The sequence below is a fragment of the Elaeis guineensis genome, chromosome 12, assembly GCF_000442705.2.
Source record: "Elaeis guineensis isolate ETL-2024a chromosome 12, EG11, whole genome shotgun sequence".
NCBI lineage: Eukaryota > Viridiplantae > Streptophyta > Magnoliopsida > Arecales > Arecaceae > Elaeis > Elaeis guineensis.
In genome coordinates this window covers 17,689,483-17,707,411 of record NC_026004.2, presented here as the reverse complement: position 1 = coordinate 17,707,411, position 17,929 = coordinate 17,689,483, and the positions used below count along the sequence as shown (strand labels likewise).

The window sequence follows — 17,929 nt, the reverse complement described above, 5'->3', positions numbered from 1 at the left end:
CTTAGCTCGAACCCAACCTAAATTGGAGTCAAATTGGGTATTCAACCTAAATCCAACACATGCCAAAGCCTAAATCTGCTTAAGCTCATTTCATGTTTGGCTTTGGTTGGGTTTGAGTTGACCCATCCAATTTTACCCTTAATAATTTTATAAGTAACTATTAGTGTAGTTAGTTAACATCTCACCCTAAGGTCTGCCTTACCTTTCAAGAGATCCATAATTCACAGCCTACATATTGCTTTTAAAAAAGGGAAAAACTTTAATCCTAGTAGTGTGAACCATTATTGGGATAGCATGATAATTTAATAAATTATTATTAGCACTTGTTTGTCAAAATTTATAAGAAACAATTATAGAGATACCATTTAGCATTTTGGGGTTTGTACTTATATCCCGAAGCTTTTAATTTTTTCAATTAGACTCTAAAACTTAAGTTTGGGTTACAATATGGGCCAACTGTTCACTCTAATATCTTTAACGATTGTGAAATGGCTAATTTATCCTTAGATTTTAAAATTCAATTAGGGGGCAATCATGACCAAACTCCTCTTCTAATCTAGGCAATAAGATTATTGACAAAATTTTATGTCTAAACTTATCTTATGCGATAATCATATATTCATAGATCCTTATGAAGATGGACTATGAAGGTACATTGCAATCAAAACTTAAGTTTTCAGATCTAATTAAAAAAAATTAGAAGTTTTAAGGTGTAAGTGCAAATTACAAAAAAAATTAAGGGTGTCGCTATAATTTTCTAATTTATGAAATCAATTAGTAGTTGTTAGCTTATAATTTAGGAGAAACATCTCACTCTTCGAAGTCATCTTAGTTCAAAATGAGTGCCGGACATGGTGGATAATATCACGACGGTGCTATCCAGCTAATATCTAAACTTCACCTATACTTCCAACCTAACCATGATGATATAATTCTAAAATTTATTTATAGTATACTATCTTGATAAATTTTGCAACTCTATAAAATAGGGCTTATCCTAATGGTCACATCTCTCTTTAGCAATCAAAGGCTCGTGATTTGATTTTTGGGTAGCGCATTCAAAAAAAAAAAAGGAATTTGATTGATTATAGCATAGGTAGGTCTCCTTTCCTCTAAGAAAAAGATAATTGAAATAAAATAGTCTGGGCAACATTTTATCCATATGATAGGGTAACCATTCCCTTAATCTAAACAAACCCTTATGGTGTTCAAAGTGGTAGTTGGGGTGTTTAGAGGGTTCCAAACATCATACCTAAGAGAGATTAGTCATCTCGGCTGCAACGATCTTATCACTTTGGTTGCCTATATGCAACAATTTTCATCATTCAATGCTTCAACCTCAATCCATCTACCATTTCTTGAGGTTTTTCTGGAGCTCATACCTGCTCACATATGTTAATCTAATGCTGAAATGTTATTTAAATAATGAAAAAGATCTGGGCTCCACCTCATTTTCTTATTTCCATCTTATACCAGAGCTGTTTCTCTTGAAGCTTGCAACCGAGTATCAATAATTTCAAGACATGTGCTTCCTATCTGAATTTCCATTTTATATTTCAGTCTTTTGTCTTTTAAAACCAACACTAGACCTTGAACAATACTGTAGATAAAACTACAAATTAAACAATATGTGGTGTATTCTAAGAGCTGACTTGTAGCTTAATCCGAAATGTTGTGGGAAAGCCCTCACCAAGATTAAAATGCTCGAGGTCTAGAAAGAATACCTCCCCTTTTTTGCGTAGAAGAAAAGGTGAATGAGATATTTTTATTTTCATACACATAAATGAATGCAACATCCTTCACTGGCTTTTTTTCCCAATTCAAATCATAAGATATATTCATATTGACAACTGACAGTGATGGGTCAACTGAAATTTGAGTGTATGGAAAAAAGATGCCATGAAGAAAGGCAGCAGTAGCGACATAATGTTGCAAAGAAATCAAGGTCATGAAGTAGAAAATTGAAAATTAATATGCCTCACAAATGCACAGTAGAACAGAAAATCAACACCATGTCTCATAGAGTCTCCATGAACAGGTGTTACAAGTCTCCTTTTTAGAACTAGCATCCGTCTGATTTCAACTTCATAGAAAATCAACACTACAAGTTGGGGGGAAAAAAAAATCAGCAAAAGAGCACCATTTTAAAAGCCAAGTTGGCCTTGAACTGGTCATCAAACACCTACTTGGGTAGCATTAGATAGAACAGCTTTGTTGCCTCACTGGATTTGATTCATGCATCCAAGTCGAATTACAATCTAGCACCAAGACGACGACGAAGACAACAGTCGATTATTGGTGGGATTTGAAGTCGATATGCTCGCTGCTTTGGTTATTGCTTTATTGATATTAGGCTCCATATATGGCTTGCAAGGCCTAGTCTGATCCAACTCCAACTCATGGAAGCTCATCGTTGTTCTCGTGATGTCGAGCTCTTTGAATTTGGTCATCTTGTAAATTCTGCATCAGACTGAGAATTTGCATCAGACAGAGAATTTGCTCCTCTTGTAATTTCTTTCGAACCATCCATCTCTTTGATCCATCAGATCATTGTTCGATGGATTAGGTGCTTACACAGGCATGAAGAAAATACATCGACATAATCCCCTCAAAGCAAAATCTTCTAAACCCTCTAATTTCAACTAGTTCTGGAAATGCCATAAACAATTGGATTGCACTTACAAGCCTACTTGAGCTTCATGATACACTTTGATATTTCTAGTGTACAATATATTGTTTCCAATATGTTGTCTAACATACCAAGAAATAGTCAAGGGACATGGTAACATTGCGTGAAGGGGCTTCATAGCATTTGTTTTCCTATCTTCCTATCTTCTTATTCTTCTTCTTAAATAAAAAAGGATTTTTTTTTTTTTCCATTGGCTGAGTTAGGTTCATCCCATGATCCCAAGGTTGAAAATATCAAGTCAGCAAAATAAACTTGGCCTAGGTATTGGATAAGGAAAAGGATGCCTTTCAAGTCTAATCAATCTGGTCCAGAACAACAAGATCATGTTGGATATGTCGAATTTGGCAACCATATCAGAAACAGACCATTGTCTCACTGAATGGCTACTGAAAAGGAAGAGGTATCCAAAGTTTGGCATTGACTAGCTGCTATTCTAAGCTATATTATAAAATCTCAACCTCCCATGAGCACTGGGGAAAAAGAGCTTCAAACTTTTGTGCACCTGCGCCTTCAAACTTTTTCCTTGCATTCATTTGTTTTCCTGCTCTAATCCATGGTAAAGATCTTCCAATGACTTTACCACTGAGGCTTGTTTATTTCTTGTAGAATAATGCTCAGGTAGCCAGTCCATTTTAACCAACAGAGGCTCCACAAGACCACTAGAATTTTACCTTCTTATTAGAAACTAATGGTAATATCCTCTTTCTAATATTGGCAATGGAAAGTTTGCAGGTTATAAACATCTAAAGGCTATGACTTCAACAATAATGCTTGGGTTTTTATAGACATAATGATGTTTTAATAAACATCATGATGCACTTAGAATAATGGCAAGATGTGTCCATGAAAGAAAAGGACTGAATGTACCTTAATTTCTCTAGAGGAATCCGATAAAGTTCGATCTACAACAACCACTGCAAGAACTTCCTTGTGTTCTCCAAGGGCTAACTGTAGAAAGTTTGTCCAGAGGTAGTACAACTCAGGTTGCACTAAGAATCCATGAATCCATTGGTGGAAGCACAACAAGACAAGAACAAGAACCCCAACCCAAAATTAAAGCCAATCAGAGTACTTGAAAAAATTAAGATCAGAGGACCATCCCACTTCACTCACAGAGATGCATGATTAACCAATATATCAAAGTTCTTCCCCTCCGCTCCCACACCCGCCCTTAAAAAAAAAAAAAAAAAAATCAATATATCAAAGTTATGTTTGAAGGATTGGAAAGAGGTCAAGGGAAGTAAGAGGAAAATAAGATGGAGAAAGATGCTTGGACAGCACTTTGTCTCTTGGTCCTAAATTTTGCTCCATGGGTATATTGTTTATTCTAATTAGGTTGAATCTTCCAAGCGACTTGTTCTTTTAACTTGACTATTTCTCAAACTATGTCTAATATAAGGAGTAGACCAACAAACAATTACAATCATATCTAACCATTCTAATAAACTAAAATAAGGAAGAAAACGAGGAATAATTAGCTTCAAAAGCTTTCCAGTAATTGGGTGAATTGATATCTAAAAGGACCTTGCGGTGCATTCTAAGAACACAAAAGAGATGTATGATAAGCTAAATCTTGATTGCCCCGAGACAAGGCTTAACATTGCTAGTTAAGAGAAAAGCACTTTAATATCCACTTGATTTTATATCGAATGACCATGGTACAATTCTTCTCCCCCCACCCCTCATAGCATAGAACACCCAGAATAATAATAATAAGCAGTGTACTCAGAGATCCACTGATTAAAAATAATAACAGAGAAGTCACATCTTGTATACATAGATTGAACAAGAAAAGAAAGAAGAAACAGTAAACATATCTAACACTTCAAGATCTACAGTGCTGGGTCCTTTTCTTTTTCCTTTTTTCAATCAACAATGCTAGGTTCTTTGGTGTCTTACCCTAGTAACGTAGATGCATCCCCTTGAGGATGTTTTCCTTGCTACTTCCCCAAGAAAAGGGTAGGAATATGGGATAGTGTGGGAGAAGAGATATTGTGGGGATATCTGCTTTGGATTTGTTCACGGGATTTGACTCTGTTCTCAGTTCTCAGCACCCATCCCTTTTCTCATGCGCCCCTCCGACGGTTGCGCTGTTCTGGTTACACCATCTTTTCCCATATTTACAAATATACCCCCTTAAGGGCATTATCGTAATTTAGTTAACCATTTTCGACCCTCCGGGTTCCGGCTAAGGTGCGACCGCTGAATCCGTAAGGCGGAAAAAATGCAAAGGAAATTCTACGTCCATCACGCCCGACGCTCCCACTCTCACACCCTCTCGCCCACAGGTGGGGACCACGAAACGCCGTTCTGGCAGGGCCCGCAGAGACCGACGTCCACGTGACCAGATCAAGCCGTTCGGATGAGAACGGACGGCAGAGATGCGCCGGTGCTCCCGAGAGACGACTGCCTCAGCAGTATACAATTCGGTGCGCTTTTCTAGCGGTCCAATCGAGATCGGACGTACGTCGCACGAGTCCACCTGATGGGACCACCCAAGCGGACGACCGGTCGCGACCGTTGGTCCCGCGTTGAGAACGAGTCCGGTCACCGCCCTTTTTATGAAGATTCTCGGCAACCGCAGTGGCCGACATCCCAAAGGCCGTGTCAACGGGACCCAACTAAAACTATATAATAATAATAATAATAATTTTTCGGTACGGATAATAATAATCATGACATTAGCGCGAATTTTAGGTGGGGATACGCTGAAGATTACGGGATTTAGATTTTAGAAGGTTGAAATAAGAGATTAAGGATTTAATGACGAGAGGGAAATGAATGCATCATTTATTACCTATTTATCACCGGGATGAAGTTTGGAATAGATAGCAAGTCTCTGGGTGCATGTGGGAAGTTTCAAAGGCGAAAGATCAGCCCGATTACCTACCGTCCGGTGAACGGAATCCCGCAGTCAGTGGGGAAGCGTATTTATTTCCAGCCACCTCCACGTTATTTTCACTCGCAGCATCCGAAACAGACTTCTATGGTTTGGGAAACGTTTCATGGCTGTAAAATGGGTTTTAATTACCATTTATGCTTTTGACCGAATATTTAACTTACGATCGGTTGCTTTTGATGGATAATTTATTTTTTCACAACAACTCTATGCGTCTAAAGAACCAATCAGAAATGTACATAACGTACGCAACAGGGACTGAAGACTAATGAAACATGAATTGGAGTTAATGTAATAAAATTGGAGTTGGTTGACCAAAAATTTTGTACCGGCTCCTTGATTTTGTTATTGTTTTCTAATTGATCGCTGGTTTGTTCGTAAGTGTGGAAACTCAGTAATAGATCTAATTGTATGCAGAATGCGAAGTTAATTATATACAAAAATTGGAAGTAAAATAGTGACATTATGAGAGCTAAACATCAAATGAAAGTTGAAGAAATCTTGTATTGTAGGAAATATAGAGCTAGATAACAAAATGATCCTGACGTTAAGTGAAGTGAAATGAAAAATGAAAAAAAAAAAAAAAAGAAAAAGAAAAAGAAATCAACACTAGCATAGTAAAATACAAATCCAACTATATATGTCTTCTATTATAAAACGTCCACGTCGTTTCTCTCCTATTCCATTAATTCAGGTACTATGTTGGTTAGACCATGAGGAACTTAGCGACAATGGAAGGTTCAAATCCTTCCTTTCACATTTATTATTTGAATAAATTTCTTTTTTTTTTTTTGAATAAAAAGTTAGAGAAACGCATGTATCTCATGTGCAATATATTAGTTGAAACTCAAAATTAAATGCTAACTATATAAAGGTTCAATATCAAATTACATTGAATTGAAAAATGATAAATGGAAGGAAATCAGGGTTGGATAACAAAAGAAGAATCCTGAAGGCAACTAAAGTGAAATTGGAAATGCAAAACGGATTCATATCATGACGTAAATAAGAGCATAATAAAAGAAAAGAGAACAAAGTTGCTCAAAAGACTGAAAGAGAAAGAGAGAGAACAAAAAGGGAAACGGAAGAGTGTCCCTTTGAGCTAAAATTCTCAGAGGACGGGACAAGTGAGGGATGTCACCGAACTGAGCCTCTACGCTTTTAACACCACTGGAAACAGCCCTCACCAAGCAAGCAACACCCTCTCCGACTCTTCGTTAATCACACAGCAACCAGCTTTTTCCGAGAGAAGACTACTAATTAACTAATGTTCAATTTAATCACGAAAAATTCAATAAAAAGTAGTTTTCTCCGAGTTAGAAATTCCATGGATCTATGATTCTGTTCTACTGCTCGATTGACACAGTAAGCAACTGCAACTCAAAAACCAGAGCAAATTCTAAACAAAACCGATAAGAAATTATAATTGCTGTCGCAAGAACAAGTTTGAATGAAAAGTAAGCTTAGTTACAGTAAATTCAAAGAAAAAAGAGCTTTTTTCTTGATGATTTTGATGATTTGTGATTCGTTCTACCGTTCAATATCGGAGTACGCAACTGTAACCGAAGAACCAGATCGAACTCTCCAAGAAGAACTGATAAAAATTTGAAATTGATGTCAGCTGAATCGGGCTGGGTTTCTCTGCACGGCATTCGGTTGTAAAGATGTGATTTTTAGATGGATTTCGGTTTTGTGTCGATAAATTTACCTCAGATTGCTTGCCATGTAGCTCTGTTTGGATCGGAGAGGGATCGCAATGGAGAAAGGAAGTCACTTGGATTGCAGCTCTGTGGCGTCGGAGAGAGCCGAGAGCTCGCCTTCCTCCTCCAGTGGAGCTGGTTGGTTCAGATCGATGAAGCCCTCGCCGCCGAGGTTGGTGCTGCTGTTGTTGGCGGAGAGAGGAGGAGGGAGCGGAGGGGAATGGGCGGCGGCAGCGGTGGCGACGGGGGAGGATGAGGAGGCGAGATGAGATCGCTTGTGTCCGCCGAGGGCTTGGGCGGAGCCGAAGACCCGGGAGCAGAAGGGGCAGCGGTGGAGGCTCGAATTCCGATTGGCATTGAACTCCGAGGAGTCCTCTCCGCCGATCTGGATGCCACCGGCGGCGCGAACGGACCCGCTGCCGGCCACCTTCTTGTGGCTAGCCCGGTGGCCCCCCAGGGCCTGGTATGACCGGAAGAACTTCTTGCACGTGCCGCACTGGTACCTGCTCCGCCGCCCCCTCCGCCGCGATCGGGCGGCGGAGCCGATCCCCTCGTCGCCGTCTTCACCGTCGACGTTGTAGTCCTCGTCCTCCGCCGTCTCGTCCCAGCCGTCAGACTGCTGGTCGTCAGCTTGCTCCCCTGCTCTCAATCTGGCCCAGGCGTCGCGGGAGAGGAGCATCAGGCACCGGGCGACGTCCTCCTCGGGGGAAACGTCGGAGATGGAGCTAAGGGGCTCAGCGTCCGCGGTCACCGCCGCCTCCGGCAGGCGGCGGGAGCGCTTGGATCGGCGGCGGAGCGGCGGAGGAAGGGAGGACTCGGTCTCGCTCTCGCGATCCTGAACAACGGAGGAGCCGCCGCCGCCGCCGCCGTCCGCGGCGGCGAAGGAGGACGAGAATTCCGGGTCCACAAGGCGGAAGCTTTTACGTGGGTTCTCCCGGAGGCCGTAGCCGAGGCCCGCCAACGCCGCGGTCTCGTCATCAGCCGCCGCGTCCGCGGCGGAGAAGGAGGAGGAGGAGGCGGAGTGGGAGGGGAGCAGAGGCGGAGCTCTGGTGGGGCGGGGAGTCACGTGAGAGCGCATGTGACCCCCGAGGGCCCGGCCGCTGGAGAAGCGCCGGAAGCAAAGGTTGCATCTGTGCCTCTCCATGGATAAAAATTGGAGCTTTCCTTCTTTATTTTCTCTCTCTTTTGGCAATGGAGATGGTGAGAGTTTATTCTTCTTTCCCCATTTTCTCCTTTCCTTCTTTCTCTTGCTGCATCTCGGTTGTCCAGACTCTACACATACATAGAAACACAGAGAGAGAGAGAGAGAGAGAGAGAGAGAGAGAGAGTATGGGATAGTGTGGGAACTACAAGGAGTAGGTGACAAGCATCCCCCCTCTAAAAGACAGCACAGATGGGGGGAGGGGAGAGAAAGGTAGAGGGCAGATTGAGACTGAATGTTTAAAAGAAACCAAATTAGTAAAGGTATTAAAGTAATAGATTTAGGCTGGTATGCATTATTAAAGACCTGATGGCTGTTCACCCAAAAAAAAAAAACGAGGACTTTGGACAAGGAGGGGTGTACTTAAGATACTGAAATTTTCTAGGGAGTGATTTGAGAAAATTTCAAGCATATTCTATTCCTATGCATGTTATGAATATTAATTAGTATCAAAATTTTATAAAAACATAAAAAAAAAGTGATAGCATGGTGTTGTAGATATAGCTATCTTTTTGTCTTGGCATGCTGTTCTAGTGTTATAGAAGGAGAGAAGCAAATTTTATTTTTGAACTTCCATTTTTTTAATGAAAAAATAATTAATAATATAGGTTCTGGGCAAAGTTGTAAAAAAAATCTTACTAATGATGCTTTCTTCTGTCATGTTGCATTTTCACATGAATGATCAACCCTTTTCACATGAATGATCCACCCTTTCATATTCAAGCCGCTACTACTGGTACGAGGAAAGTTCAAAAAAATATTTGTCACACCGTCAAAGAAATGCTATATGAAAGAAAACTTTGTACAAGAAAAAATTGTGTTCACTTTTACTTTACTTATGCGAACCTATTTGATGTTTTAGTTAATGTATAATGTGTTAGATTTACATGTGAGAATGATCATGAGATACATTTTGATAACAATATTTTATATTTTAAAACACAATTATCTCATGGATAAATGGTCTCGAGATGATTCAACATCCTATTTTGAGGAGTATCAGATTGATTCAATCAACTATCTCTAAGTTCATATGTAGACATGTATCTCATGAGGCTAATCAAGTGGAAGACCATCTAGCAAATCTAGCTGCTTGAGAAGACTTCTATTAGATGTCTGATGTTCCTCGTCCTGAGCTCAAATGCTTCTCACTGATGCTATGAGTGCTTCCTTCCTCCATTTTTACTAACCCAGCCGCTTATCATTACCAAAAAAGAGGAAAAGAAAATATTATTAAAAAAAGCCTGAAAAGAAGAACATGGATAGCAAAGGAGGATGTCAAACCATACTACATTTTTTAAGTTTCCACTTTACACGATGACAAAAGGAGTTTGAGTACAATTTTTTTTTAAAAAAAAGAAATATGTGGTGTGACTTTCCAAGATGAATTAAAGAGTTCAGAATTTATATAAAAATTAATTAAAAACCCACATATTACTTACGATCGGATGTACGAAAGAAATTTTCTTTTAGATCTGATCAGATTGAAAAAAATTATATATAAATAATAAAATAATATTCATTCAAATTTTTAAAATTATTTTATATTTTCAATTATCTATATAAATATATTTTAATTGTAAGAATATAATAATACTATATATTAATAACATAATTTAATGTAAAGAGGTGCTCTTTCCAAATGGCACAACAAAATTTATTGAAAAAGCTGAGTTGGCAACACTCCTATATTTCTTCACAATATATATATATATATATATATATATATATATATATATATATATATATATATATATATGATGACGGTATATGGATGGTGAGGTGACTGTCTTTAGGTTTCAAATTTATCATTCCTGTTACTAATTGACAATACTATATAAATTAATTTATTAATTATTTATATTCTTTAACTTTGCATTTGTAGTTAAATTTCTCATTCAAGATAATTTACACCACGACAATGTTCGTTTTCATATTATGAAATGATAATAGCAATTGACTATGATTAAAATGTTCTCAACATTTGTCACTTATCATAAGTAGCTAAAAGAGCTTGTCACATAGAATGTGCATTGTTGATAGAAATTTTTAGATCAACTTCACATTTCTTATATTGCAAGTGTTTAAAAAAAAATTGTAAGTGATAATTGAATGAGCCTAGATGAGTTTGTGATACATTGAGCTTAACATACGTGGTCAACGATAAATGCTAATCCTGACCTAACATGTCTAATAAACAAATAAAAAAAAAAACTGAATCATTTAACATGACCTATTTTAATACACAGTAAATATAATGTATGTAACCTCTATGGTCAAAAAGGTTTGTTTGATTAATATGAATAATTAGTAACGGCATATTTGTGCTAGACAACCTGTAAATGGGATACCAAAATTCTCTAAGGCTTACAATGTCAATTATGGCCGGTTTAAACTCCGCGGCAAATTTATCAAGATAACAAAATTGGGTGCTCAAGTGGGTCAAGCATCCAAAACAAGTTCAGGTTGATTTGAATCCAATGTTAGCTTGGTTGATGCAACTACAACCAAATATTGTCACACCTAATCCATGGTCACATTATATCATTTTCAAATTTATTTGCTTGTCGAATCATCATTCCTATAATATAGTAACAAAGATCAGAAGGATAGACATGAATGTAACATGCCATAACATGATTAACATTCATGGTAGGTTTGATTCCAGTGTAGAGACCATGAAATCATTGAAGACTTAGCAATGCCCTGTATGTCATGGTACTGATAAAATGATTTTGGTTCTTGTTGTTTCATGATAATGTCCATTATTTTTGAAGGAAAATAAAGCTTGAAGGCGCTAGTGGATGGAAAAGGTAGAAAAAGTAGAAGGACAATAAGATCACTCTCAACAGTTGGCTCTTGGCCATCTTCTACAACCACAGTGATCAGACAGTAGACAGCAAAGTTTCATTGCTGTAGATTATAAGCTACTTAGATAATCTAAATAATTAATTATAACCTGAAAAAATGTAGCACCATAACATAATTTCTTATTTCTATCAGGGGTTATGTGAACAAAAGCAATTAATGAAATGGAATCTTAAGAGACGTCGGCCTTTACTGGATCCTGACCTTGTCACGATAAAAGCCGGTCGAGGCTGCCACTGATATTTTTCAACAGGAGGAACCCACCATGAATTCCTGAAAGAAAAGACTACAGTATAATAAGACAAGTGCTAGGTGGAGGAACAGTAAATCCTTAGGCAAACTAATTTTGACCATTCATGTCCTTTCCTCTTGTTGCATGCTTGTTAATCAGGACTCTTCATTTGGACAGATGTGAGTCTCGTTCCAGTTAGTTTGATCAATGGATACATGAGTTAGGGATGCAAAATATTTGTATGGTCTTGATGACGGAGTTACATTTGGTTGGAAGGAGTTGGATTTTGGAATGAAAATAGAGAGAAGTGAGATCTATTCCAATTGTTAGATTGGATGGAGTCTCATAATTTTGATTAAGATTTCATGAGAGAATGAAAATATCCCAATCTTCCAATAATCTCTACTATCCCTAGTATTCAAATTTCATTCCAACTTTGATTTTGATTTCGGTCATGAATCAAATATGTGGTCATTTTAATTTCTATTTCAATCCATTTCAATTCAGATTACGAACCAAGCGTACTCTTAATATTATCTAAATTTAAGATTGGCATGTTTTGCTAAGAGAACTTGGATACATCAATTGGCACAATTTTTGTTAGTATCTGCATTAGAGAGAGATGAGGTTAAACTTTAAAATGTGACCTTTCTATTGTATTATTGAGAAATTTGCCTTCCATTTATCATGTGAATTATTCTTAGTTGACTTTTGAGACATCAAAGATTATTGAAATAAGTCATATACTATAAGTTGACTAAGGCACTCACATTGGTGGCCGTAGGCTTCCACCCATTATTATCATAAAAAATATAAAAAGAGACTTATTTTTAAAGCATGTTACATATGCCTACTTAGCTAAATTGCCTCCAGTTGTAGACCATTACCTCGGTCTCGATTGGCTAGATCCTCGATCTCAACCAACCTCTTCGGAGATTTGGTCCTCGATTAATGAAGAGACTGCAAGGGGTTGGCTATAGCCGATATGAAGGAGTTGAACATGAGAACCCAGATCAACCGGCCTAATTCAATAAGCTCTTAATCCTAAAAAGATGAGACTCGAACCTCAGCCATGCATGAGGTAAGTGGAGGTCGGCCACGGCTGACTTGAGGAAGATCTTTCAAATAAGGAAGCAAACTCAATCAAGAAAGAATCCATTCCCCTCACGATTGTGAAAAGGCCAGATAAGAAAGAAAATCATCGAGATCGAATAATGCCCCGATGGTAATTAACGACTGGCTCAGTGTCGCAAGTGTGAAAATAACCACCACCAATGCAATCCACATGCGATATCCAAGGAGCGACCGGTTTTTCTGACATGCATGACTCTTACTCCCCCTCTATAAATAGGGGGAGAGTGGGGACCTTAGGTAAGCACTTAAAAAAGCCTCAAAGTACTCTACTCTCTTTTTTCTCCAATTTTCAACTAATTTGAGTATCGGAGGATCCCACAGAAAAATCTTTCGGTTAGGGGTATTGTGCAGGTTTCGCCCTAGCCATCTAAGTCAGCCACTCCAGCACCTCGTCTCAGTCAAATACTCATCTCATCCCATTCGAGGAGTCTTTAGCCTAGGAGATCAGCACCATTGCCGCTTATCGAAATCAGTTTTGATCTCTACAACTTGAGATTTGGTAGAAACAGATTGATGCTAAAGGAAAGATCCGAAATCTTTGTTCGAGATTAATCTTTTAAGAGGGAGAAAAGTCATGAGGCCATGAATGCATGGATGAACAATATTTGTTAGAAAGCTGTCGTACTTGAATCGGCCCAAGTACAACTACCTTCTTAACCGACTCTAGTGGTCTTTAATGAGCAGTTCAACTACCTCATCCAGCAAGTGCAAGCTCTATTCGCTATTGTACAAGGGATGCAACAAACTGCTGCATCCCAACCTATTCTGGAAGCTCCACATTAGAATCAAGCTAGATCGGCAACTCAGCACTCACCTCCTTGTAGTTTGAAGCAGGGGCATAGCCGACTTAGTTGATCAGCAGATCCCGACCAAGGATGACATAGGCATTCGCTGACCCCATGGTCGAGGAGAGATTCCACATCCCAAGCAACCTCTCTCCTTGGTATCGAGAATCCTACTCAATATGGGACGTCAAGGTGGAAAGAAGATTTCAGGATATACAGTGGTGGATCAAAGCACTGTAGGGCCAAACTCAGTAGCCAGAGGTAGAGCTTAGTTTTAACACTGATCCTCCCTCCACTAGAAAGATCATGGATGAACCACTCCCAATAGATTCAAACTACGATAGGACCTCGGATCCCATCGACTACTTCTAGAGCTTCAAGATTCTAATACTCCTTCACAGAGCGATCGATGTAATTTTTTCCCAGGCATTCCTATCGACCTTAAGGAAGGCTATCCGATATTGGTACTCAAGCTTTTAGTTCAGCTCAATTGATTCTTTTGGGCAGCTCGACTGGTCGTTCACAATCCACTTCATCAGCAGTTGCCAGCAGCACTGCAGTTCGGACTCACTCGTCAGCATTAAGCAGCAAAAAGGTGGGTCCCTTAGAGACTATATCAACTATTTTAATTCTGCAACTTTAGAAGTGTGTGATTTGGACCGATCCGTAGCCATGACCGTGCTCAAGGTTGGGTTGCTCAAGAATGACTTCCTCTTCTCGCTTGAGAAGAGGTATCCCAAAGACTATGCCAAAATATTGGTAAAGACGAAGAAGTATGCAAATGCTGAAGAAGCATGGGCTTGGTATGGAAAGAACCCCACCGATGACCCCCAGAGAAAGGAAGGAGGTGAGCAAAGGAGCAAGAAGCCCAAGCAAGAAGGCTGGTGTAGTGACAAAAAATCTCGACAATCCCATACACCTCCCAATGATCGGCCTGGATCTCGACCAGATGATGCCGATTCAGGTCTCCACCTTGGAGGTTTAATAATTACAGCCCTCTTAACACACCCCAAGCTCAAATAATAATGGAGATAGAGCATCAGAGAGACCTTCTAAGACCGAAGAAGATGATAGCTCCATCTCATGCACTGAACGCAAGAAAATATTATCAGTATCATTGGGACCATAACCATGATACGGAGGAATGCTAGCAGCTTAAAGATGAGATTGAAGTACTCATCAGGCAGGGGTGACTACAATAATATGTTAAGAAGTGGTAGAACCGAGAAGAAGCTAGGTGCGAACCACCTCGATGTGAAAGTCCCCAAAAAGATAGACCAGTGATGGGAGTGACCCACACCATCTCTAGGGGCAGATATGTAGCCCTACCCTAGAGTTGGGCCGAGCGGAGAAGTAGAAGAAGAGAAGGATCAAAGGTGAAATCACTTTCTCCAATGTGGACCTAAAAGGGAAAAGTGTCCTTATGATGATCTGGTTGTTGTCACTTTAAATATTTTGAGCTATGATATATACCATATTCTAATTGATAATGGAAGCTCTGTAGATATTTTATTTTATGATGCATTTATAAGAATGAGTTTGCCTCGTAACCAATTGAGGAGAATGGATTCTCCTCTGCTCGACTTTTCTCATAACACTATGCCTGTAGAAGAGGTGATTTCCCTACTTATGATGGTAGGACAGGCTCTGAAGCAATCAACCGTCCAGGTTAATTTCTTAGTCATAATGGTCCCATCTACCTATAATGCTATACTAGGTTGATCGGGATTAAATGTCCTCTGAGCAATAGTATCAACTTACCACTTATTGATGAAGTTCCCAACTTCTTGCAGGGTTGGAGAGGTTTGAGGAGACCAACAGTTAGCTAAAAGGTGCTACATGGCAACTTTACATGGTAAAGTGCTCACAGAGCTTTAGCCCATAGAAGAGCTTGATGTCTGAGATGAATTGATGTGGCAGAGAGGTCAACTTATAGAAGACCTCATTTGATCATGGTGGAAGAGTCCGACCCCGACCAGAGTAGTCTAGGTTGGCTCTAACCTAAGCAATGAAGACCGACAACACATCGCCTCATTCCTCCAATCCAATGTAGATCTTTGCTTGATTGGCCTCAGGTATATCGGGCATAGATCCGGAGGTCATCATCCATTGCCTGAATGTAGATCCAAAACATCACCCCATCAGGCAGAAGAAAATAAGCTTAGCACCGGAGCAATAGAAGATCACAGAAGAAGTTGACAAGCTTTTCAAGGCTGACTTCATCCAGAAGATCTATTGCCCTAAATGGTTGGCTAATATAGTGTTGGTCAAGAAGATGAATAGAAAGTGGTGCGTGTGCATCGACTACATCGATCTTAATAATGCATGCCCCAAGAATAGTTACATGCTGCCTTAAATCGATCAGTTGGTGGACACTATATTGGATCACCAACTCATCTCTTTTATGAATACCTTCTCTGGCTACAACTAAATCTGCATAGCTTCCGAGGATGAAGAAAGAATAACTTTTATTACTGACAAAGGTCTTTTCTATTATAGAATCATGCCATTTGTCCTAAAACATGTAGGATCAATTTATCAAAAGCTCATCAACAAGCTCTTCAAAGAACATATCAGATGGAATATGGAGGTATATATGGATGACATACTCATCAAAAGCAAAGCTGTTGAGCATTATATCGCCGACCTTGAAGAGACCTTCACGATATTGTGGCACTTTCGTATGAAGCTTAATCTAAACAAATGTGCCTTTGGGATTACTTGCAGTAAGTTCTTCAACATCATGGTATCACAGCGTGAGATCAAAGCCAACCATAAAAAGATTCGAGCACTTCAGGAAATGAAGCTGCCAAGGATGATAAAGGAGGTACAAGATCTCATGGGAAGAATCGTGGCTCTTAGCAGATTCCTCTCAAGGTCAGCTGAGGAGAGTTTACTTTTCTTTGGAGCTCTTAAGTGCACAAAAGACTTTCAATGGATAAAAGAATACCAAGCCATATTTGATGAACTGAAGAGATACCTTGGCTCCCCACCTCTCCTCAACAAGTCAGAACCTGATGAGGTCCTGTACTTGTACCTTGCAGTCTCTTTCCATCTCGGATCAGCATGTTATCGTGGGATACCCCGGACTGCTGACCTATTGTAGTGGCTGCCAATCTAAGAATAGAGCTGAAGTATGCAAAGCCGAGCTACTAACTTACTGCCTGCCGCATGGTCTGCCTGGCACATGAACTGCCTCCTTGACCTCGACCGACTTATTTCCTAACGTGCGCAACAGCTATCCACCCTGAGTGGATAGGCTCAAAGATAACCGTCTCCTCTGATTTTGCAGGAGCGATTAAGGGCTAAAATATCTCATCCATAATGACATGTTTAACGATCTTGCAATTTCGAGATCGCACGATCTCACAGCTGTTCAATGATATTCTATATAAATAACCAAAATCTCGAGGATCAAGATAAGTAATCTCTCTCAGAGAACTCATTGCTGCTCTCTTTATTCTCTGAATCTTACTTGATCGTCGGAGGATCCTCGTAGGAGCAAAAACCTCATACTTGAACTTTCTTTTACAGGTCACTCCAATACTTCCTACACAAGGACCAGCCGTCCGCCTTCCTACCTAGCTAAAACAAGCAGCAGCAGATAGAAAAAGGATGAAATCTTCATCATGCCATCAAAGTGAGCATCATCCCGATGCTCTAACGCCGCCGCCTCTCATCAGGCAGAGAGTCAGCCCAATAGCCAAGCACAGTAGCCGGCGATGAAGACTCCTCTGCCAATCCAGCCAGCACTGATTACGGTGGATCAATTCAACCTGCTCTTTCAGTAGGTTTAGAATTTGATGACTGCTGTTCAAGCAGTCCAGATTGTTCTTGCACCTCTTCAGATGGTGCAGCAGTCTGCTCAGATTGCCTCTGCACCTCCCTCAGCGATGCAACCAGTGGTTCTCTCGGTGGCACCATCGGTGCCTCCTGTAGTGGTGGCCCCACTGAATCCAGAGCCATGTGCGCCTCCTTAGGACCCAGAGAGGAGGCAGACTCATCAGAGCCATCCCACGGCCCAGTAGCCGGCCAAGTAGTGATCTCTTAGTTCATAATTAGGGTATGATTCAATCTCTAGTCGGCATTCTCCTCAACATTTCGAGACCTGCACTGTCTGAGATCTTACCATCGCAAGATGATTCCGAGCACTCGATGAAAGGATAGATATGAAGATCGACAATACTCTTAACAATAACTCCTCGGCATAGCCCTACGAGGGGTTCAATAGTGAGCCATCCTTCACTTTGAGGATAATGCAGGAGTCACTCCCTTGGCACTTCAAGTTTCTCCAGCTCGAGGTCTACGACAGGACCACCAACCCCATCGATCATTTGGAGACCTTCAAGATGGCAATGCTCCTTCAGAGAGTATCTGATGCTATCTTTTATCGAGCGTTCCCTCCCACTCTTAAAGGGACA

At 40.0% G+C, this 17,929-nt stretch overlaps 1 protein-coding gene across 5 annotated transcripts; it reads right to left on the bottom strand.

Moving 5' to 3' along the window:
* Positions 1-1,994: 1,994 nt before the first annotated feature.
* Positions 1,995-8,719, bottom strand: LOC105054978 (zinc finger protein ZAT9). 5 transcript variants are annotated; one of them, XM_073247021.1, is made up of 3 exons: positions 7,297-8,719; positions 4,589-7,182; positions 1,995-2,470 (listed from the first exon to the last, which is right to left on the bottom strand). In XM_073247021.1, exon 1 carries the CDS (start codon positions 8,430-8,432, stop codon positions 7,359-7,361), a length of 1,074 nt encoding a protein of 357 aa, XP_073103122.1. In that variant the 5' UTR covers positions 8,433-8,719; the 3' UTR covers positions 1,995-2,470; positions 4,589-7,182; positions 7,297-7,358. The 5 variants fall into 5 exon arrangements, with proteins under 5 accessions (XP_073103122.1, XP_073103120.1, XP_073103121.1 ...); XM_073247019.1 differs by having other exon boundaries at positions 4,589-8,719; XM_073247020.1 differs by having other exon boundaries at positions 1,995-2,460; positions 4,589-8,719.
* Between the last annotated feature and the right edge of the window lie 9,210 nt (positions 8,720-17,929).

Bases quoted from the DNA above. Each gene is read 5' to 3' on its own strand.
- LOC105054978 (XM_073247019.1), bottom strand. From the start codon at position 8,432: ATGGAGAGGCACAGATGCAACCTTTGCTTCCGGCGCTTCTCCAGCGGC.